General features: G+C 31.7%; 2 protein-coding genes across 2 annotated transcripts; both read left to right on the forward strand.

The window, feature by feature from the left end:
* The first annotated feature begins 2,047 nt into the window (after window positions 1-2,047).
* On the forward strand, window positions 2,048-9,326 carry LOC118040802 (uncharacterized). Its single transcript, XM_035047851.2, has 14 exons — window positions 2,048-2,201; window positions 2,644-2,892; window positions 3,252-3,426; window positions 3,896-3,979; window positions 4,412-4,653; window positions 5,419-5,644; window positions 6,063-6,142; window positions 6,216-6,300; window positions 7,367-7,498; window positions 7,600-7,713; window positions 7,905-7,952; window positions 8,482-8,569; window positions 8,666-8,719; window positions 8,809-9,326. The coding sequence occupies exons 2-14, from the start codon at window positions 2,645-2,647 to the stop codon at window positions 8,955-8,957; spliced, it is 1,725 nt and encodes a 574-aa protein (XP_034903742.1). The 5' UTR covers window positions 2,048-2,201; window position 2,644; the 3' UTR covers window positions 8,958-9,326.
* An 8,633-nt stretch (window positions 9,327-17,959) lies between these two features.
* LOC118040803 (probable WRKY transcription factor 14) lies at window positions 17,960-21,852 on the forward strand. Its single transcript, XM_035047854.2, has 3 exons — window positions 17,960-19,095; window positions 19,910-20,050; window positions 20,642-21,852. Exons 1-3 carry the CDS (start codon window positions 18,431-18,433, stop codon window positions 21,246-21,248), a joined length of 1,413 nt encoding a protein of 470 aa, XP_034903745.1. The 5' UTR covers window positions 17,960-18,430; the 3' UTR covers window positions 21,249-21,852.
* Window positions 21,853-25,089: the final 3,237 nt, after the last annotated feature.

Genomic DNA, 25,089 nt, shown 5'->3' on the forward strand with positions numbered 1-25,089 from the left:
GGAAAGAAACAACAAAATTTCTCAATTCAATTATCTTCTTTTTAAGCCAAACACAAAGGGTAAAAAATAGAATCGAGAACAAAAAGAGCAGAGGGCAAAGGCCAAGGCAGAGCCAGCAAGATTAATTAATCTTTAATTAGAGCAAGTAATTGGTAACCCAAATTTTAAATTTTATTTGTTTAGGTTAATTGAGAATTAAATTTAATTATTTATTTTAATTTGCTTTCTATGAGATTATTATAGTCTAATAACCTGGGTTATAAATTTAACACATTAACCCAGGTTATCCAAAGTTAATCCAATATATTGATATTTTAATATAAAAAAAATATCATTTTAAAATTTTATTTAATCAAAATTTACAAATTATTTAAGTTATTTTTGGATCAGTAAAGTTAATTATGTTATATTTAATAAACCCTTATATAATTTAATTTTTTTTACTAGAAAAAATATTAATAACATTTAAATATTTTTTTATATTGAAGAAAAATTTGATTTGATATGTACCACAACATGAGTTAATCATCTAATAAAACTAATGATGCAATATTTTTATTTTTATAACTTATATATTGTAGGTTAAAAAAAATTATATCTTGTTATATTTTGATTTGCCCCCCTAATAAATAATTACAGTGACGTCCCTGGCGTATGTGCACGTAAGAAACATGACTCAAACTTACATTATTTTCAATTACAAATTCATATATTTTTTTTCTCTTCTTGTTTTTTTTCCTCTAACCGTGCGTTTACTAAAAAATAATTTTGTAGAAACTTCATTATTCTCCATGAAAAATCAAATGCATTCACAATTCTTTTCAATTATTAATCATGTAATGTTTTTTTTTTTTTTTTAAATAGTTAATCTTTTCTTCTATTAAACCCTAATCAGCTCATCAAAATCCATATTAACTTATTAGATTTTGTTTATTTTTATATTTTAAAAGTATTTATAAAAAATTTAATTTTTTAATTTTTAATTTTAAATTAATATTTTTTTACTATTTTTAAATCATTTTAATATCTTGATATTAAAAATAATTTTTTTAAAATAAAAATATTATTTTAATAAATATTTAAATAAAAAATATTTTGAAACACAATCACAATTACATTACCGATTGTAATGGCTTGTTGTTTCACAAATATTTGTAATTAGCCCCTAATTAATCATAGATATTAATAACCCAATGGGAACCAGTGATTTCATGACCCCACACGGTTTCTAACCCAAGTCACCTATAATTCTCTCAACACGTGTACGGCCAAGATTCCCTCCTCCTCCAAAACGCGTTAAATCCTAATCTGCGCGCCTTCTATTCTCGTCCCACGTGTCAATCGCCATTTCATCGTGCCTCCACGTCGTCTTCCACTTAAAGCCGGCAGAAATTTCCTATCATATACGCCCACGTGGCAGTCATTCATTCCCTTCATCTGCCCTTAAATTACCGGTTGGTTACCGGGTCTTCCCTTAACTCCACGGCACCTTCTCTCTCGAAATCGCCGTAACTTGCACGGTGTTTAATTATCCAAAATAAATTTACTTGACAGGTTTGCCCCTCATGTAATGGTTATAGGGCGTATTTTACCCCTAAAACTATTATATTTGTGGCAAAATAAGACCTGGACAATCAATTTGATTGTATCCTCAAACTATTATGTTTTGACCAATCAAGTCCTTCTGTCAGAATCGTTAAGACTTCCGGTCATCACTTGACATCGTATATTCAGGTTTTGCAAAAATATGTATTGACGTTCGAAATTTGACGATTAGTTTTAACTATTCAATTTAACAAAAGGACTTAATTGTTTAAAAAATAATAGTTCAAGGATACATTGATCAAATTGATAGTTTAGTCCTTACTTTGCCAAAATCCCAATAATTTATGATGGATAAAATAAGTGCTCTTTAACCCTCGTATTGGCATATGACCACATCTTCTAGTCCTCTACCTTTAAAAAAGAGGTCAACCCATGTGGATAATTTGGTAATTTGACAATCTCAATCATCAAATAGATAAAAAACTATATAAAGTTTATAATAATATTCAAAATTTTATAATATATATTCTATGTTTTATTTTCTTCCCATTTTCGGTTCTTCAATTTTGTAGTAGGAAAAGGGAAAAGAAAAGAAAAGAAATGCACCACTACTGCAATTCCTAGCTTGATTCTCACTTGTGAATAATTTTAATCAAGTAAGTTCTTCTTATGATTTTTAATTCTAATTTCAATATTAACAAATTTTTATATTCCTTTAGATTGATTTCCAAAAATATTTTTTTTCATAATTTTTACTGTGGTTTTATATGCTAATTTAGACCATATAGAAACTTTATTTATTTTTCTTAGGATTAAGAGATTCATGATCTATAAGGCAAGTTTTCAAAACCCAAGCAGCACCATAGTCTAAACAGTTTTCAATTAGCTGTATTTGTATCCTTTCCATTTGAATTTCCTTTTTTTTGGCTAAAATTCTTTAGGGTTTTGTGTTTTATACACAAAAGTGAAGTGAAGCTTGTATCTTTTTGTGTTTGGAAAGTGATTATTTTGTGATAAAGATTGTATCTTTTTGTGATTACAAAAAAAGGGTTTTTGTTTATGTTGTGATTTTGATTGAAATTCTGTGATTTGAGAAAGAATGGAGTCATCAAGGAGTTGGTTTAAGATATTTAAGCAAGGGAGTAGTAATTCAAAAAAGAAAGAAGCTGCAGCAGAGAGTGTAAAGAAGAATAATAATGGTGGTGTTGGTGTTGTTAATAGTGGTAGTAAGCCACCACTTAATGATGCACCTTCACATGCTACAAAGCAGAAAGTGGATGCAGCTAAACAGTATATTGAGAATCATTATAAATCTCAGATGAAGAATTTGCAGGACAGGAAAGAGAGGTAATTTTGAATTTTTGGGGTTTAAAGTTTTGTGCTTTCTGGTATTTAGTTTGATTTATTGTGCTTTGGAATATTTTTTTTATGTGGGTTTGTTGGTGTTTTTAGAATAATGTAGAATGTTATGTTGCTGTGTTATTTTGGTGTTTCTTTTTAGGTTAGAGTAGTTGTGCTGGATACTGACCGCATAATCTGACATGGGTACCGGTACTAAGGCAAATCGAATGCACGGGGAAATTAAATGAATTTTGAGAATATAGATTGAATGTGTTAGGTTAGTTGAATTGGATGGTATATGTGGTTTGGGGTTTGGATTTGTTAGAGTTTTTTTTGTAGTTAAAATGGTGTGTTGGTCAATGTAGGAGATGGATGTTGGAGAGGAAGCTTGCAGATGCGGATGTTTCTCGGGAAGAACAGATGAATATACTGAAGAAGTTTGAGGAGAAGGAAACTGAGTATATGCGTCGTCAAAGACATAAGATGGGGGTTGATGATTTTGAACTTTTGACCATCATTGGCAGGGGTGCATTTGGGGAGGTGTTTCTCCATTCAATTTTTTTTCTTAAGTTATTGTTTCTTTGTTGCATTAGAAGCAGTTTGATATTTATCTTATCCAGTGCTTTCTTAAATTATGAATGCAATGATTTCTTTTATATAGCTGTATGATTTTTGGCTGTTCAGAAGTCTTGAGTGTAGAAAAATAAATTTTATGCTAAAAAACTTAGAAGTTCTGTCTTCATTCACTAGTCGTGTCGATGAGCTGATTTATATTATCTTCTTGGGGCTGACAAGATAACTTTTCATTTCTCTTTCAGTCGGTCAAAAGTTGTTTTGAGGAAATTTTCATATTGTTATTGTTTTGAAGTTTTTTAAATTCTGTCCTTCCTGTTCCTTTGCCATTACCTCTTGCCAATGAACTCCATATAGTTATATTATTGTGATCACATGTGCAATTTTCATCCAGAAGTTGATAATTTCACTAATGGTGCATATGTGGTCACTATAGGTGAGACTTTGCAGAGAAAAAACTACTGGCAATGTGTATGCAATGAAAAAGCTCAAGAAATCCGAGATGCTTCGTAGAGGACAGGTTTGTCGCTGTGGTGCTTCATTCAGATCAATGTATTTTGACAATTTATTTGTCCATTCTACTTTATTTTCATTTTGGTGGTGCTGAATTTTGTTATTCTCCCCTACTAGTTGCATTATTGGCCAAACATGCTCCACAGTTTTTTCAAAAAGTGCTTAAGATTGATGTTCATTGCGGTCTTCACTACTTGCTTGTAAAGTTGTGTCAGCCATATCATTTATAGGAAATGCTATAAAGAAATGAACTGCAGGCTTGATGAAGAAATAGGTGTCTTTTGAAAAGAAAAGCAAAATTGTACCCTGTTCAATTTTTATTTTTTTTTATCAATGGGATTGTCATGGAAACTTCACTACTAAACACCAGATATCTCATCTAGTTGGTCCTATGAGAAAGATTCATCCCTATTTGCACTTTCTCTCCTTTCTCATGCAGGTGGAACATGTTAAAGCCGAAAGGAATCTCCTTGCTGAGGTTGACAGTACTTGTATCGTCAAGCTGTACTGCTCCTTTCAAGATGATGAATATTTGTATCTTATCATGGAATATCTCCCTGGAGGTGACATGATGACATTGCTGATGCGCAAGGATACCTTAACTGAGGACGAGGCCAGGTTTTATGTTGGGCAGACAGTTCTTGCAATTGAGTCTATTCACAAGCACAACTACATCCACAGGTTTCCTATTAATCTTTTGATGCATTTTGTTTCATTAGTTCTGTCTCTGTTATTGGGTAGACATAGTTTATATCTATGTGGAACTGATACTATGTTTATCTGCATCAAATACAAATGCTCCTCATATATTTAATACTGGGAAGTGGGAACTCATATATTCACATTTTCTAAAAAAGAAATTGGCTTTCAAAATTAATACATCCTGCATGTTCCTTAACATGCTTCAGATTAATGATTAGGATTGCCTATTTGGTGGTTCAAAAAGGTGAGTGCTATCATAAGTACAAATATAGGAAGCCTTATGAGACATGTTTTATTAATGCTTCAACTGGGAATGCTTGCACGGTTGCACCATCAAGTTGTCATGAGGCATACCTGCAAGAACATTTACCATTGATAAAGATTGGTGTAGATATTGAACAGTTGAAAATGTATACATCAAATCCTTACTGTTTTGGTGCCCTGGTGAACATATTTGTTTCATATCCATTTTTCTTAAGCTATATCGATGATATGCTGACTTTGTAGTTGTTATAGGGAACATATCTAGTGGGTGGTATTCCTGACCAAGTTTGTTTTTGGCCTTTTTCTATGGAATATGTATTGCTGTTGGTGTATTAGTAGCTGTCTTTTAGTTGCAAAAATGTTTTTTTTTTCCACAACTTGTAATTTTGTGCACCTTTTATTTTCATATTGCTTTAAAATTTTCATCTATACACTTGCAGTCATGTATGTTGAGAATCTATTCTTACCTCTCTATAACAGGGATATTAAACCTGATAATTTGTTGCTCGACAAAAATGGCCATATGAAGCTTTCAGATTTTGGGCTGTGTAAGCCCTTAGACAGCAGTAGCTTTCCAAATTTTAGGGAGGATGATTATGCAGGTGGAAGGAACTTGAAACCTTCAGCAGAGGGCAATAAACCTCCTACACCAAGGCGGACACAGCAGGAACAGCTTGTTCACTGGCAGAAGAATAGGCGAACATTGGTATGATCTCTCAGCTATATTTATGATTGCATACAGCTTCTCTGCAATTGGTAGAAACTATGTTTTCTGGATAATTTAATACTGAGATTTGCCTTGATAAAACAATAAACAGCACCAATTGATGGATGCCGTTATGCATTGCTGCTTGCTGTCTCTTTCATTTTGGAATTATTTTGCTGCAGTTAATTTATATGGTTTTCAAAATTGAAACTTGTTTCTTCTAAAAATTCGTAAGCTGTTAACTGAAAGAAATGAGTTATATTGATGCTTATATTATTTTGCTATATACTTTAGTTTGGAAGCTGAAAAGACCCATTTAAATTTTGATATTTTCATGTCATTTCTCGCAGCTCTGCTTTCAAGTTTTTCTCATATGTTCAGTTCTTTCATGTATTAATTTTCATATTTTGCTTTTCAGGCATATTCAACAGTTGGCACTCCAGATTACATTGCCCCGGAAGTATTATTGAAGAAAGGCTATGGAATGGAGTGTGATTGGTTAGTTTCCTTACCAATGGCATGCTTGATACATTCTATTTTTTTTCCTTTTGTTAATTAATATGTCTATTAGGTGGTCTCTTGGGGCAATTATGTATGAAATGCTTGTGGGATATCCACCTTTCTATTCTGAAGAACCTATGTCAACGTGTAGAAAGGTAAGAAAACTTTTTTCATCTATTAGAGACATACCTATGTATCAAGCATGTGTGTATGTGCCCATGCATGTTTTTGTACACATGCATGCATGTTTATGTAGGTAGATTTTTTTATTTATTTTTCTAAAGGTGTGAATAAAAATGACATGAAAATGTGACTTTAAGAAAATTTTCTCTGCTTAATAACAAGATACTGAAAGTCTAAAAGTACAGCAATCAATTTAGTTTATTCTGCATGCCACTAATGGATGGCAGCACATGTCACGCTCCTTATCTCAATCCTTTTCATCTAGTAGGACAGTAAGAACATTTATTTCCCAACGTAAAAAGCATTTTAAGGAAGTAAACATATTGTAGGAGTTTACATGAGAAAAGGGGATAAATTCTGTACATGACAGGAAGGATTTTAGTTATTGCTCTAATGTCTGTCTAGTATCTGGACTGGCAGATGTGGATCCTGATATTCCGATGTCACTAGAACACCATTTGGATCACTGACAGTGGTTATAAGATAAAAGTGAAAGCAACGTGGTCGTATTTAGTGTCCTGCAGGACGATTTTTGCTAGGAATGTGCTTTTGAGAGACACCACATCTGCATAACTCAAGAACCAAGAGAACTTTTGAGATAAGAAGACATAAGAAAACTTTTGAATAACTTAATATCAAATCCTGTACCGTAGAATGATCCTTCTACTGTGAAAGATAATATGTTGAAACTTGCTTATTTAAGAATTTCTTTAATCTTAGAAAAAAGATCTGAAACATGGAAAATAAAAGAAGTCTGTTTTGGTAAAAAGCTTTTATTATAACTCCATTAAGGGGCAACTTCTGTGTTAGGTCTGACTCCCATATGAATTAGTTTTGGATCTTGATTTACTTTGAATACGTACAAGCTTGTTTTGCTGTTGATTAATTTATCTTGTACTGTCATCTTATTGATAGGATTACATGTGTCTTTTTCCTCTGAATTGAAATTAAATGTATATTTTTTAGTATCATGTGATGGTTTGCTGCTGTATTTGATTGAATAAATTTTATCAAACAATGGTCAATTGATCCATGCAGATTGTCAATTGGAGAAATCACTTGAAATTCCCTGAAGAAGCTAAGCTGTCTGTTGAGGCTAAAGACCTTATCCGAAAACTTCTATGCAATGTAGAACAGAGGCTTGGGACCAAAGGAGCTCATGAAATAAAAGTTAGCATACTTAAACCATTGTTTCCCCTTTAGTTGAATTCCTGAATCCAGGGATGACAGATTTGTTTCTAAAACATGCGTTTGACTTGTTTACACCTCAGTCACACACATGGTTTAAAGGCACCGAATGGGACAGATTATATCAGGTAGAAGCTGCTTTTAAACCAGAGGTCAAAGATGAGTTAGATACGCAGAATTTTGAAAAGTTTGAAGAGGTAAGGAATGGCTGTAAATCTATGACTTGGTTCCTTTGTTGAGAGGTATCTTTGCTGTTTTCTTAAGGGAATGGTGATTGGTGTTCGCTATGCATTTTGATCTTGCTGGAATTTGTTTCATGTTGTTTTGTTTTTGCTGCTGCTTTTACTCTCAGTGACAATTGACATGTTTGATAAATCCATGTATACAGATGGGGACCTCTCTGCAATCTTCATCAAAATCTGGTCCGTGGAGAAAGGTAAGCTTAAACTTTTCATAAATCATAACATGGATTCGTGTTCCTTTCAGTAAAATTTATTTTTGCTAGACTCTGAATTCAGACTGCAGTGCAAGTTCAGTTTGATACTGAAAATGTAGTGCCATGTGATTCACACCCATTCTGTACTACGCACTTGCTATTTCAATGACACTAAAATCAAAACCGCAATAGCTTTTCCTGAATGGTAGGATTACTTGCATATTTCTCAATTAGGAATTTTCCATACTCAATACTTTCCAAGTACTTGGTGGAACACTTTCTGCAACTTGCATTGTCCTATGCTGAACAAAAATATATCGGGAATGCTCACTGTTTTGACTCCTAGATCGACATTTCATTTTATGCTATGGTGGAGTATTGTAGTTGTTCATCCTGATTGCATCTAACGAGTTTGTTTCTGTCATGCCTCTTTTACCCGTGATAACGTCGTTTCTTCATACCCTGATATTGTCTTCTATATTCCATGGAACATTGGATAAATGAACTCACTAACTTTTGTTATTTGCAGATGCTTCCATCAAAGGATGTGAACTTTGTTGGTTACACTTACAAGAATTACGAGATTGTCAATAATGATCATGATATGCCATCCGTCGGTCTGTGTATCACCCTGAGGATTAGGATAGCTTGATTCCATGTTTAGAAAATCTTTTATTAGGACTAACAGTCTTCATTTGTGTTCTTGAATGCAGAGTTGAGGAAAAAGAGTACTGCACCAAAGAGACCAACTATCAAGTCATTATTTGGTACAAACCACAGCCTACCCCCCTGAATCTCAACCTCCTTTGGGTTCGACCTACTTTCTCTAACTCCCACTTTACCATGCCTTTTGCAGAAATACCTGATTCTTCTGACCAGCATGCTCAAGGAAGCTTTCTAAACCTCTTACCCACCCAAGTCGAGGTATCGGAAAGCCCTGAATTATCTCCGCGGTCCACTCGAACTTCACAACACCATAACAACAGCAAGCCTGTAAGAAGATAGTAGAAGAGTACACACTTGAGCCGTGATTTTTTATAGTTGCTGCAATTGATTTGGAGGGTTTTCATTTCTTGTAATGCAAATCAGGAAGAAGAAAACGTTAATGCAATATATGCATGCTGTATCTAGCGTTGATGCGCCAAGTAGAAGAAATGATTTCTTGTATAGTCAACTAGATAAAAGAAAGATTAGGGCAAAGTAACTTTTAGTCTTATCAGCTTCTTATTCTCAAATTCTTTCCTTCAGGGTATAGTTCATGGCCTCAGCCTGTGTTGACTATCGAATCCACTTCTACTGTAGAACAACAGAAGTAAATTCTTGCTATCAGTTGATGTGATTACTAACTACAATATCTACTCATTTTGGCATCAATTCCTTTTAGTGAAGAAAGAAAGAAAATTCTTCGCATTGAATTTTGGTATTTTCAGAGCCTCGTAGACCAGTTTTTGTCATGGGTAAGGGTTTTCTTTTTTTCTTCCGAGGGATCTTTTGGAGCTCTGGTTCTGATAAGATATTAAGATATTGATTCAATAAAAACCGAAGCTTGAAACTTGCATATTGAGTTTCTAGTGATGCCTGTTTTTGTAAAGATAAATTTTAAAAAATATTTGTTGTTTTAAAATATATTAAAATAATTTCTGTTTAGATTGTTTTTGTTATTTTTTATATTGTCACCTTAATAAATGAACATCAATTCGACATTTTTTCAAGCTAAAAGGATGTTCGAGAGTAGTATTAGTTGTTTTTTTAAAGTGTTTTTTATTTAAAAATATATCAAAATAATATATATATATATATATATATATATATATATATATATTTTTTTTTCTTGAAACGTGATTTCCACAACGCATAAATATAAATGCAGAAACAAACAGCCTCGTGGTTGAAATTCTCACTCTTGGTATTGCCATGGGATGGGTTGCCATTGGTGCAGTAGCCCAATGTTGGGTTGGCCCAATTCGTAGGTAGAGGAGGAAGACCTTTAAATAGAGATTTTTTTTTTCAATCATTGATTTTTTATTGTCAATACGTACTATATATATAAGGCCCTACGACTGCATATAGTACATCTTTGGTCGTGAAATATTGATTACATGAGCTCTCTCTCTTTTTTTTTGGGAAAATAGGTTTTTTATTAGTTAATCTTATGTTTTTTTTTTTCTATCTTGTATTATTATGGTTTTTTTTTTTCTATTTATTGGGAATAGTTTTTCTTGTTCGGTATTACTGAGAATTTCTAAATTTTTTTTTTATATAAAATGTTATAATGTTCTTTTGATAAGTGAGACATGAAAGAATAAAAATAAACATTTTGAAAAATCTTTTTATAGTTATTATTTTCTTGATATTTAAGGGTTTTGATTTGTAAAAAATCTCATTATACTTCATTTTCATTTGTGTCAAGACGAGGCCTATAAATTATGTGAAAATAAGATAATTCAAATTCATGAATTTCTATGAAACATAAAAGTGTTAATACATTTAGGGTTGTTTATGTATGCAGTTAAAATTATATTTTTTAAAAATTTTAAAATTTTTTATTTAAAATTATTATAGATTTAGATTTTTGATATGCCGATATCAGTAATAATTTTTAAGAAATTAAAAACAATATAATTTTTTAGCAAAAAAACAATTACATACTACCAACCACTCCCATCATCTCTTTTTCTTAGCCACGTAGGTGAATGTTAAGATGTAATTTTATGTTTTTCCTATTTAATAGATAGACTCTAATATGAAATGTGCATCTTGTTTTTATTTTATTTTATTTTATTTAGATATTATTTAATTATTGTTTCAAGATAAAAATAATAAACATTCGAGACATATCTCTTTATATACTTTTGTTTTTCAAATATAAAATTTATACTAAAATTGTTTAAATATAAAAATTTATTTTACATTCCAAAGCAGAGAATCTATGCCACCATTTGCATCAAACAGCTAGCTTTGCTACATCTTATGCCATGGTACCGTGCCCTGATTTCTAGCCTAATTGTTTTTTATTTATAATCCCAAGGGCCTTAATTAATGATAGAAAAGAAGCTCTTGCTATTTCCCAGGCGATAAAGTGGATGAAAAACATAAAAAAGAGATGTGAATGCATGACTATGGTTTTCTGAACTTAATTGATCTGCACTTAAAGGGCCTTAGGATCTCTAAGAGACCGAGAGATCCCCCATTTAATGCCCTAAAGATTGAGAGTAGAGTATATTATACCACATGGGTAAGGGTCACATGCCACACAATCCTAGGGCTTAATTATCCATAACCTTTATTTAAATATTAACCTTATTATAAATTAACTAAGATGATGGTCTGGCTGTTTCCAATGTGCATATATAGCATGGATATTGATTCCTATATATATATATATATATTATGGTCTCATGTTCTCAAGATTGTGATCTTCATCAAAAAAATGCCTGGCTTGGATTGCATTGCTTTGTGAAAAAGCTCCCTTAGTTGATGGCATTGTGACCTTAATGTTACACCAATTAAAACTAGTTGTTTCTTTCATTGTTATAAAATAGGGTTGGATTTAAAATTTAAATTGTTGGTTAAATAGATCAAGTTAAATGGATTAACTTATATTAACTGAAGTCAATTAAAGATTTTATCGTTTAAGTTTTGTTTTTTATTGTTAAAAACAGATAAAAAGACATTCCTTTAATTTATTTTTTCTTTTAAAAATTAAAACAAGTCTCTCTCTAAATTTTAAATTTTAACTAGAACCTAGACAATAGGCACCGTGGATGGTGGTGAGAAGTAGGAACCCACTCATATTGGCTCATAGTGTCATGAACACAATTTTTTTACTTGGAGGTTTATTTATTATCATATATATATATATAGTTCGGGGTCTCGGAAATAACATTTATTTTTCCCTTAACATTTACAGATAGATTAGTGATTTTGTTTTTGATCTCATGAATACTTGTTCATATATCAAATTTATAGTATCATAAAAGCAAAACACATAATCAAGACTTTGATTACTATTTGATTATATATAAAATTTAGTATAACATGTTTTGAACCGGGTTCTATTTTTTCTTGGTTTCAATCTTATTATTTTTTTAATATATTTTATTTATCGTTTAAATTCTAGTTTAATATGAATTTTAATATTTAAGACACACGAGAATATATGAATTAATTGAATTAATCATACGAATTCTTTCTATCAACTCATTCATAAACTAAACTAAGCTATTAATTTAAGCTAAAATCTAAAAAAAATGGTTAATTAAATTAAGGAGAGAAAGAACAGGTGCCAGGTGGCAACGTCAATGGATCAAAGCCGTCCATGTGGACGAAATCGATGGCCAAGATCTATGTAACCGGTGAACTTGCCGGTGGACGGCCTACGTAGGGTGGTGTGAGATGCTTATGCAAGTGTCTCCAGCGTGCCATATCTATATTAGAGCACTCTGTATATTTTTTTGTCATGTCAGGCAGGACAATTAAAACAAGACTTTTAGGCAGTCAATGCCCCGTTTTAATTTTAAATTTAATTAATTTCTTGTAATCATACCCCACATTTTGATTAGATTAATTGATTATTGAAAGAAATATTCGTCATCAGCAGAGAAAGTGGACGGTTGGCATATTAATGTGCTCCAAATAAGAGATCACCGAATTTTATAATATGGTGTATGGTGATAATAATATATAAATGGAGGTGGTGCACATGGCCATGGATGCTTTTGAGCTTTGATTAATGTTGTGGAAAGACAAAAACCCTGTTTAGATTGCTCAGAGAATCCCAGTTCAATTTGTTCTGTTGTGGGGGAAGAGTGTCTTCGGGCTTTGTCATGCAAGAACGTTCGTTCGGCAAGTCTTTTATATATATATATATATATATCCAAGATTACATTTTTATAATGTCAATTTAATTAAGATTAAATTGGATTTAATCGAGTGCAGGACGTCTGTTTAATATATACTAAACGATGCTTGGACCATGCAAAAGGTAACTGGGGTGATGGTTTTTTGGATCCTATAGCATGTCGTGACTTTGTGTTCTTATTTCTTTTTCTTTTTAAAAAAGAAAGAAAGCAGGAAGAAGAGATTAAGCTGTGATTGTCTGAATCATATTGAATGTCCGTTAAATGTTCTTAATTAGTTGATTAAAATTATCAAGAAAAGTTTAGGTTTCCTAATCCCGACACAAAGCTTTGAATACGCTCTAGAATTGAAGTAGCAGCAATTATAAGCAATACTAGCAATTTGTTCCGCAATTCATCACCAAACGAATAAATATTATAAAATATAATTTTTAAATAATTAAAGTTAATTAATTAAAATCATAGCCAAGTCGTGAATTTAATTAAACTAAATAGTTTTTTAACCAAAATTAACCAAGCACTCGATTTTCAAGAAAAAAAGCTTGAGCATGCAGGCTTGGAGTGTCTCCTTAAATGTTTGAAAATAATTAGTAGGTGACGACGCATCACTTGTCTTACTCAGATCTTGACGATTCATGGTCACCAAAAAGTTATGTTGTGGTGTTCTTAATTTTTTAAAATTGAAGGGACCATATATTTATAATTGAAAACATTAGGGATTAAAATGCACATTTCACATAAACTTATTAAAACTCTTTATTGTCTCCGTGTTTTAATTTTGATCTCCTCTCTTTTAATCTCTTTATTTTTTAACAAATTAACCCAAATTCATCAATAATTTTGCAATATAATTGTGAAATTAAAAAAAAGTTTATATATATATATATATATATAAAAAAGGAATTCACCATGAAAGTCTAAGATAAGGCTACAGTGCGTGGAGAACAGTAATTCCTCAACGCCTTTTACTTTATTGTGTAATAATATGTAGCTGGCAACGGTGGTCTTTTGAAGAACTTGAAGTGCTCAGAGAGAGAGAGAGAGAGAGAGAGAGAGAGAGAGAGAGTAGTAGTTAGGCATAGAAGATTCTCAAAATGTCTCATCAAACATTATAGGGTCGGTGATTCCCTTGATGATCATTGGCCCATTGAAAGCTTCAATTCATCACATAGGAAATAAAAGCCACCTCTTCTTCTCTCACATCAACATCCCGTCAAATAATTATTTTTTCTCAATTTACAATCCCAGTTGTAAACCCTGGAGAAATCCGGTGAATCGACCTGGGATCTAATTTATCTAGGGTTTAGATTTTTTAAATCAATAAAAAGTAGAACAAACCAGATCAAAAACCTATCATTTTGATCCTTCAATCCTCCTGACTTGTGAATTATTTTTCAAGAAGAGTTTTAGAGCTATATATATATATATATGTTCATAACATGAAAAGGAACCCTTGATTAAAGCTCAAGGATCAAATCAGTCATCACTTCAATATGTCTCATCAACAAGACTGTGTGTGCATGTTTATTTTAGCACCATCTTTGAATGAATCACACCTAACTTCATAAAAGAAAACCTTACTTTTAGGCAAGAGGCATGTTAATTAATAATTTGACATTTTAATGATAAAACCTTGTAAGCAGCTAATTCAATGAAAACATGATTGTACCTTTTTTAAAAAATAATTTTTTTTAAAAACAAAAAAAATATTATTTTAATATATTTCAATACGAAAAATATTTTAAAAAATAATTAACCACACTTTTCCAAATATATCCTATTAACTTTATTACAAAACAGCATCCCAAACTATGATTAAAAAAAGACATTTTGTTTAGACTTGTTTAGACTGATCCTAATTATATAAATAAAACCAATCTTAGAAGCTTGTCCTTTGCCATCCCGACATGAAACATACACTAGAGACCCTAGTTTAATTAGTTATGCTTCTAAATCCCATGATAATTGTCCTTTTCAAGTTTAATTATGGTGCTTAAAGACCATGATTAACACTTATTCAAACCTTAATTTATGTATAAAGCTAGCTAGCTCCCTCCACTTCTGGACATCACGGAAAGTGCTTTGTGAGACCAATTTAGTGGGGGAGATAAAGTGGATTCTGAAATGAAGAAAAGGCAAAGATAATTAAATCACGTCCACAAGACCAAGCCAATGCTGTATATATATATATGATTAGAGAAGCCTACCCATCTTTGACTTTGAATGGATTTAGGGGGTCTAGATTGCACCTATGCTGTACATGTTTTAGGAATCCATGTGGTATTTTGTATAAAATCTATTCATAAGAAGAAGAAAAAAAAACTTAATTTGAATGTAAAAAATCACTAAAAACTATCTCAAGAACAGTTTTTCTTCATGAAATATTGTATTAAAACCTTCTTCTATATGTTATTTTTCTTTTACAGTTTGCTAACTTGGATGTCGAAGTATTTACAGGAAAACATGAATAATCTTGTAATTTATTGAGAGTTTCAAAGTTCTTGCACTACATAATAGGTTAGCCGATAGCTTCCTTTATTACATTATTATAAATAAGGAAACTACATGTAATTACAATTCTTGTAATAGATCTATTTATATGTTCATGAGTTTTTCTTTAATTCATCAGAAGATCTAGTAACAAAATCGTACCTATATATCCTTTTTTGCCCTATGGAAACTCAGTTTTTAACGTTAAGATTTCCTAAGAACATTTCTAATATTCTATGTTCATCTTTCTTAATTCCAGACTACATATGATTCTAAACCCTTGTTTATAAAGAAAACCCTAAAGGGGCATCCATGTTTAATTTCAATTTTTTAATTTTTCCTACTACATATGGTTAGGTTTCATTGATTAGTACATTTAATTATTCTGTTTTGATTAAATGTTGTTGATTGTGGTTCATTAATTGCAATTGAATCAAAGAGGTTGCATCTTGATTAACAATTCATTTCTAGTATACCTTTCTAAAAGAAATTAAAATATGCTTAATACATTTTAAATATTCACGAAATTTTATAAAATCCAATCTGAATTTGATCTGATTCAATATTCTTATCGCGGATTGAGTGTAATGATCTATGGATTTGCAAGTCAAATTCAACTTATGATTTTTTAAATTCTTAAAATAATATTTTGGTTTCAAATAAAACCTAATTTACATAAATTTTTTTGAATTGATGGTACTTAATTGAGTTAACTTGTTAAATTAGGTCAAATTGCGTAAAGAATTGCTGATTTACACATCAGTAATTCCAAAGAAACTACCACGTATCCCATGGTTTTTGATTTGTTGACAAGATGGCATCCAAATTGTCTATTTGATTTCGTGCTTAGCATGTTTCAGCAAGAGTAGCCGGTTGTGACGTGTAGGTTCAGATCCATACATTGGACTTAATCACTTCACATCATGTATGAGCTACATAAAACTTAACAATATTGTCATTAATTGTTTAATCTAGGACACACACACACGTATTGTTTGATGGGAACATGGTAATTTGTATATAATTATCAAATGGGCACAAAGAATGAGAAATTGATTTAAGATATTATTAATTATTAACAAAAACTACCATGCTAGAAGAGAAGGCAAATTTGTTACCCATACTCTCACGAAACATTTTTACAGTGATTTGATTTTTTTTTTTAATTTTATTATTTCATATGAGATTTATCAGAGATTGTGTTTTATAATTTGTTTTAAATTAATTTCTTCGAGGTTATCTCTATTTTATAACCTGAATTGACTGTGAATTAAGTTTTATAGTATTTTTTGATTTTTTTTTTATAAATTTATCATGGTTTCATGACTTGAATTGTGAGTTCGGTAGAAAAACACGAAAATAACTTTTAAATCTTTTTTTTTTTTTTTTTATGTTCTTAAAAACTTTATCTACCCCGCAAAAAATCTAGTTTTTACTATTTGTGTCGTTAAATATATATTGCGCATTCCTGTTGTTTTGTTGTTGGTGGGACAGTAGGGATGAGAGAGCCAAGAAAAGCAAAAGAAACAAGCACGTTGTGATGCGCTCATCATTGCCTTTGAAACGTTTCCAATAAGACAAGGCAAATGGGCATTATAAAAACGTTTCGAAACGTTCCTCCGAGAAATGCGGCTGCTTGCCGCCTCTTTACTTCGCCGTCACTTGTTCTTCAAAAAAGATAGAGAGACATCGTGTCAAGAGAGCAAAACTAAGACTAATATATAATATATATATACTTGGTCCTCTACTTTATTTTGCATTTTATTTTAGGGATCTATCATAATATTTGTGCATTTTTCTAAATAAGTGACATAAAATTATGATTTTCAATCTTATTTTCAATTGTTTGAGTAATTTCAATTTTATGAAATAATTGAACGTCTACATTTTTTAAAGTTATGTATAATATACAAAATAATAAATGATGTTTTGATAAATATTTACAAGTTTAATATTAGATAAATAAAATAGATTGGAAGCAGAAACGGATTTAAGGGGGGCAATTGGGCCAAATTAAGCTTTATTAAAATTCAAAATTCCCCTTTTTAAATAAATTTCTAAAACATTTATACGAAAATGACCCATTTAAAATTAATGAAAATGTTGCACTTTAATGTACTCTTCATGAAACAAAGTCTGGATTTATCCCATGTTTAAAGGATTATTTTTTTAAGGTTTTAATGTTAGACTAATTAAATCTATTAATTATTTTTACCATCCATGTTGTATATACACATATTATCTTCATTCAATCAAGATGATTTATAACTTTTTTAAATAACTTGAAATATAATTTTTGATGATCATAAAGCTTTCATTGTTATTGAACCGATCCTGAAATTCTTAACTTAGGTTGGATTTTATGAAAAAAATTAATTTAAAATTGATTTATTTTGACTCAATCACCCTGGTAGTTAATCTTACAACGTGATCATTCAAAGTTTTTCTTTTTTTTTTTGGTTAAAATAATATTATTTTAAAATTTTAAAAATATTATTTTCATCAATGTAATTTAACTGGGGTTACATCTTTGACCTAGGCCGCATTTAGCATACCTGGTTAACCATAAGACTCGAACTCTCTAATTTTGTCGTTACTAACCATAAGATAAATCACCAGCTAGGTCGTTCAATAACCCTTCGATTACGTTATTCTCATTTGAGTTTAAAAAACACTTCCCAAAACTCTCTCTCTCCCCCTCCCCCTCTCCTTGTTGCGTGTAGAGAAGAATCCTTTTTGTATGAAAAGTCAGCGACTCTCTCCCTCTCTCTCTCTTCAGAAACCATTCTCTTTTGTTTGTTAATGAAACAAAGAAGAAGCACATCTCAGTTTACTTTCAACCTTCAAGAACCTGTCTTGTTTTTTTGCTTGCTTTCTTGTTTTAACCAAAACCTCAATATCTCACAAGATGAATCCTTGTACCTAAGCTACTTTCAACCTTCAAGAACCTGTCTTGTTTTTTTGCTTGCTTTCTTGTTTTAACCAAAACCCCAATATCTCACAAGATGAATCCTTGTGCCTAAGCTAGAACTTGCATGTTTTGTTTTTCCACGTTTGGTGCAAGAAAAACAACACCATCCTCTAGTTATACCATCCTTTCCCCCTTATTCTTTGATTCTACATTAGTATATGCAGGTTTTTGGGCTCAAAATGGATAATTATCAAGGTGATTTAACGGATATTCTTCGAGCTAGTACTGGTGGAGCTTTAGGCCAATCAGATGTTCCTGTTTCAAACTGGGAATTCCCTTCTGATCCAATGAATATTCTTGCATCATCATCAATTATGGGAGATAGTAGAATGAATGCTTTTGGTGATCCTTTTTGCAACATGAGAGATCCCCTTCTTCACGAGCTTAACGTTGCTGCTTCAAGCTATTTTAGCAGCCGAAGTTCTGCAGATCACATGCTTAGTACTACTAGTGTTGATCAAGATCACACTAGTAATAATTTTGTTGGTGCAAATAGTGCTACTGCTGGTAGTTGTAGCAACATTCTTGCTCACCAAAAAGTCTTTGAAGATCATGAGATGCATAAGGCTGCTGCTGCTGCCGCCACTAGTGCTCGTCGCAATATTTTTTCAAGAATTCAGATCTCACCAACTAATCCCATAAAGCTGCCTGTTTCACCTTGTAATTCTCCGGTTATAGCTGCTTGTTCTTCTCCGACAGGGTTCAGGCCGTCTGCTATGGTTTCAAGTGATGTAATTAATGTCAATAACTCAAAAGGTTGCTTGATTGACAACACTGGATCAGTGCAGATCTCATCTCCAAGGAATCTGGGGATCAAGAGAAGGTGAGTAATTGAGAATTGTCTTGTTAATTAAATTTAGTTGCCCCACTTGTTTCTATGGAATTTAATATAGTTGAATTTTGATTCCTATGCAACTTTTAGTGTGTACTCATTTTTTTTTTTAATCTTGACTTCATTAATTGAAGTTGATGATGATGATAATATATATTATGATTAATTAATTATTCATAGCAGGATCAATGAATTTTTTTGGAACTTGAGACTTGAGTAAAAGCATGGTGATGGTCAGGATCCAAGGAATTTAGGGTTTTCAGATAAAGTATATGTACTAGTCTTTCGTTGACTGTACAGGGAGCTAGGGGGTGGGGGTGGGGGGGGAGCCTTTCTTTTCAGGCGAGATTGTTCAATGACTGTCTACATTACATAACAGAACATCAAATCTTTGATGGGATTTAATCAAGTAACCTGAAAAGGTAGCCTCACTGGTGTCATAATAACATTCACAGACTTAGCTTTCATGGTAGTAGCTATCTCTCAAGCAACTTTATTTATTATTTATTTCTTAATTCATTTCCTTTCCGCAAGTGATCACTTGAAAAGATAGCTATGTGTTTTGATTGGTGTATAATTATCTTTAAGAACATACCATCCTTTTCAATCTCCATAGCTCAAGCTCAAGTATTCATTGCTGCCCCAAAATGGAAATCGAATTCTTGTACAAATACAGTTTGATAATTTTTTTTATCTTTGTTCGTTGCTTCTTCATCATCATTGTCATTAAATGCTTCTATCTTGAGTCTAAGATTTTGGAAATGTAAACAAAATTCCAAGATTAATTTTTGTATTGTTATTTCAGGAAGAGTCAAGCAAAGAAGGTGGTTTGTATTCCAGCACCAGCAGCTGCAAACAGCAGGTCCAGTGGAGAAGTAGTTCCATCTGACTTGTGGGCATGGAGAAAATATGGACAAAAACCCATCAAGGGTTCTCCTTATCCAAGGTAAGTAATATATATATATAAAGTTGATAAGATTACAAAGAACAAACAGCTGGATTTTCCAGTTCTCTATCCTCTCTGACAAATTATATCATTGCCTGGAAAAATTTTCTTGATTTAATTCTTCTTCTTCTTATTTCCCTTTTGCACATGAAATGCAATATATTTTTGCATAGTAATGCCCTGAAAAAGTTCTGGTGAACCCAAGTAATGCTTCCCGAGACACCGAGCTCAAACAGTTTGTTGTTTGGTGCATAAACAACATTAATTTTAAGCATTGATTGACTGTTTGTAACTTGCAGTGCTAGTATTGATGAATGTGTATGCACTATTGTTCTTTGAGCTCAACAGCTTCAAAGAGTTGCCAATTTGCATGCTCAAATGATTGGCAGGTGGAAGTGAATCCAAAACACTGAGTTTCTTAGCATATAATATTGTTGTGAACTATTAATTAGTGGTTTTCTTGTCATCTTTCTGATCAGTTTTCTGTTTTGAACTTTGATTTTCTTTGAGTAATTATTATTGTGAAAGTGGTCTGTAAATGTTTGGTTAAGAATTGCACTGAATGTTAAAACATGTTGTCTTTCCTTCCAGGGGTTACTACAGATGCAGCAGCTCTAAGGGTTGCTCAGCAAGGAAGCAAGTAGAGCGGAGCCGAAATGATCCAAACATGTTGGTCATCACCTACACTTCTGAGCATAACCATCCATGGCCAACACAGAGAAATGCACTTGCTGGCTCAACAAGGTCTCAGCCTACGAAGAGCAACGCAGCTTCAAAGAGCTCCACAGGTGCTCAAGCACAAAAAACAGCAAACACAAAGGAAGATCAGAAGGAGAGTAGCAACGATACATCGTCTCCTACGGATATCATTGGTGGTAGCTCAACAGCAAGTGCATCTGTCAAAGAGGAGTCTGATGACATTGAGAAGCAAATGGAGATGGATGATAATGAATTCAGTGAAGGTTTTTCTCAGAGTTACAGACCATCAATGCCAGGTCAATCTGATCAAGACTTCTTCGCTGAACTGGGAGAGATAGATACTGACCCTCTTGACCTGTTCTTCACAAAAGGAATCAATGGAGAGGAGAAGAAGGAGAGCAAGGCCTTGGATCCATTCAGTATCTTCGACTGGTCTGAGGACACGTACGAGCATTTCAATGGAGAAGCAAAGAGGGGGTACTCTATAACAAGACAGTGAAACAACAACAATGCCACTCCCCAACCAAAAATAGCCATTCTGGGTGATCCTGCTGCTATAAACACTTGTCTTTCAGCTTTGAAATTCCCATGTGGAGAGGTGATTTTTTCTTTCCACTTTCTTCTTCCTTCGTTTCTTGTTTTTTTACCAAAACAGCCGGGAAAATTATCCAGAGAAAGAAGGGTAAAAAGTCAGTGCTGGTTGATTGGGAGCAGACCTAAAGAGCCCCGCATTCCTTTGGGAATATTGGTGGATGGGACAGAAAGCTGTGGAACAGAAGGTTTCAACAGTTAAAACAAGTAGATACACCAGACATGACTGGAAAGCTCAGTGAAGAGATTGATACAAGACGGGACTTGCCCTTTCATCTTTTCAAGTGGAAACAATTATTCAAGCACACAACCTCCACCCTCCGTCTGGTCATCATGGGGGCATTCCTTATATTAAAAAATATATACACATACATGCTTTTATTGCATTGATGGGATTAACATGGAAGGAGATGACAAGAGTGTGTGTGTCTCTATATATATATATTTGTTTGGTATTATTATTTAAGATATTTTTTTAATTTTTTTTATTTAGAAATGTATTAAATTAATTTTTATTTAGATTTTATTTCAATTTTGATATTAACATATCAAAAACATCAATTTAATATTTTTTTAAGTCAAACATATATAAACACAATTTCAATTATAAAAACAAACAGCCTATAATACTTGATTAAAATGGTGTTTGGTATTTCAGTGCAACAGTAATTTCAAAAACTCTTGAATTTGCGAAACGAGCACTAAATGTTTTCAGAAAAGCTTAACTTTCTTTTCAGTCGTGATCGCTAGGGATGCGTGCTTGCAGGAGAGATATATCATCAATGCTTTGGGCTCCTCAGCTTTCTGTTTCTTTTCTTCTCCATCCACAGTAGTGTTGTGTTTTTTTTTTTTCTTGGTTTTTGACTTCAGTGCTAGTTATCAATGGAGTGTTTAGGGTTTAGGGAAGAACAGACAAATTTCTTATAAATTTCTATATAATACACTTCCCATATTAGCTTCTCTCCATCCAAAATCATTCCTGTCAATGCAGTGTTTGAGATTGTACTAAAATTAATCTTAAGAATATTTTTTATTTTATATTAAGATATCAGAATATTTAAAAATATAAAAAAATAAAATTTTCAAGCAAGCACGGAAGAATAATAAAAAAAAAAGAACACTGCAATACTGATATAAGCAGCCAAATGGGGGCTGGCGTTGAATCTTTTGCATGTGAATTGCCAGACTTACGTACAAAGTGCATAAATGTATTATAAAATTATTTTAAATATAAATTTATTATTTAATGTTTTTATCTCTATCTTTATAACTAAATAAATTTTGTTTATGTCTCTTCTATATTTATTCGTTGCATGGTGAAAGAGTTCGACAGAAGACAAGTTAAGATTTTCTAGGAAACAGGTTAAGATCTTCTATATGATGCCAAAATAAGGTGATATAGTTTTTGTGTTTTAAAAATATTTTTGAAAAAAATTAAAATTTTTTTATTTTTATTTTAAATTAATATATTTTTATATTTTCAGATCATCTGTATTAATGTGACTCCAGTAAACACCTGTCCAGACGAGGCATTGTTGCAGCATTGGAAACTTCAGGGCTGTATTAATCATGGAAACAACTTTTACCCAATCGATCACCAAATGCCAAACAGTGACACTAAGTTCTGTCAAATCCATCACCTTTAATGTAGTTTTGATATCCTTTGAAATCAAGTCACTTCAATGGAGAAAATAACAGTACAAAGTTGATTCTTTCATAGCCCAACACAGTGGAATATATTATATTTTAAACTAGCACAGTAATCTCAAATTGTTTTTGCGTGGCCAAATTAATTCATCCTCTTAAATGTAAATTCATATTTTAAAAAGAATCAAAGAATGAGAGAAGAAGAAGAAAAAAAAAAAAAGAGCTCCAATAATGATATTCTTAGTATTATTAGAAAGATATCGACCATATAAATCTATAAATATTATGAAAAATTAATTTTAAAACCTGTGATGAAATATTAATAATTAAACGAGCATGTCATTGTCCGTAAAATGCACCCTAAATAATAAATATATATTAAAAAAAAACTAGTCAAAAGTTCCATGGAATGATGGTCATAATGCAAGAGAAGGAAAATTAGGTGCAATAGGGTTCATGGGACAACTGTTCTAATGATTTTGAAAAGGAAGGAGGAAATGGAGTTAATTGATTACATACATCAAAAGATTCATGACCACTATTTGTTCTTTTGAAAAGTTTGGTTGTAAATCTCTTAGCATGCTTTTACGCTTCTTATCTCAAGACTTTTTTTTTTTTAAAAAAAAAAAAAAAACATGCACATGAACTATCATTTGATGTTTTTCTAGGTTTTTGATCAAAATGTTAATCATAATTATTGCAATGCTATCATCATGTCATTAGCAAGATTTCCTAGCTAATCTAATATATGTTCCATTCCTGATTCACATGTTGTCTTTTTATAAAAATTAATACTAAGTATTATTAAACTCGGACTTGTATGATAAGATTATCTAGAACTTAATTTACCCATAACTTGATTCATATTGAGTCTTTTTATAAAAAAAAAATTTGACGGAATTAAATTAACAGCCTATCAATAACTGATTTGATTTTAAAAAATTATTATTGTTTTATTTTTATTTTTATTTTTATTTTTAATCTTGAACCAACACTATTTTAAATTGATTCGGTTTAACCCACTTAGCCTATATTTCGACTCTTGAGGCCAAGTTATGAACCATAACTCCGGTTAAGACCTGATAGATCAACAAAATTAATAATTAATAACAATGATAATGAAATACCATCAAAAGAGTAGTTGTTCTGCTATATATTATTCTTAAAAAAATGAGTAATTATTAAATTAAATTTGGAACAAACAAATTTCCAATTGTCATGACTAAGAAATAATAGAATCTTCGTACCATTATAAATTATTAAGTATCCCTGTCATGATCTCAGTCGGGGAATTAAAAAAATAGATATTTGATACAGAAAAAAAATAATTCATTTTTATAAAACTCAAGTCATGAATGATGATGCAAAGCGTGAAACAAAATGAACTTCAATTTGGCCATAGTGGGAACAAAAAATAATTGTTCATGTAAAAGATTTTTTTTTATTTTTACATGGATGTCCGGATCAGCTTGTGCGTACTACAACTAATCCCACAGTCCACTGAATATGCTGCAAACCTAGTAAGCATGTAAGGCACCGCGGGAGTGACAGACGTGCATAGTAAGGTTTGAACCCTGGTGCAAAGAAAGAGAACAAGCCTCTTCCACTATTACGTCAAAATCTCAAGTTTAATCAGTCAATTCGTGGTACAAATTAAAAACCCTCCAAATTAAGTTGTTGAAAGCAAGAAGTATCTTTTCCTCTCTCTATTAGAGTGAAGTGGGGCCGATTGATGCATTCAAATCCATCATTATAATACATAAATAAATTCATTGGTGTTTGTTGGCCATAGATTTGATTCTATGGGCACCATGAACAAGTCTAATTCCTTTACATATAACACTAATACATGGTTAATTATATCTAGATAAATAAATTCATGGTTCATTTTGCTTTGAAAAAGACATAAATTCACCCAAAAATTTTATATTTTCTTTTTTTTTTCTTAAATGATTGAGAGATAAACCTTCTTTTGATAGAACGAGTTAGCCGTAAAATTTACTGACATATATGATTTATTTTTTCTTTTTCTTCTTCTTTTTCTTGTTTAATTTTCTTTTCTTTACATTTGATATTTGCAATGGTATGTGAGTTGTTTTCTC

The sequence above is a fragment of the Populus alba genome, chromosome 11 (genome assembly GCF_005239225.2).
Source record: "Populus alba chromosome 11, ASM523922v2, whole genome shotgun sequence".
Taxonomy (NCBI): domain Eukaryota; kingdom Viridiplantae; phylum Streptophyta; class Magnoliopsida; order Malpighiales; family Salicaceae; genus Populus; species Populus alba.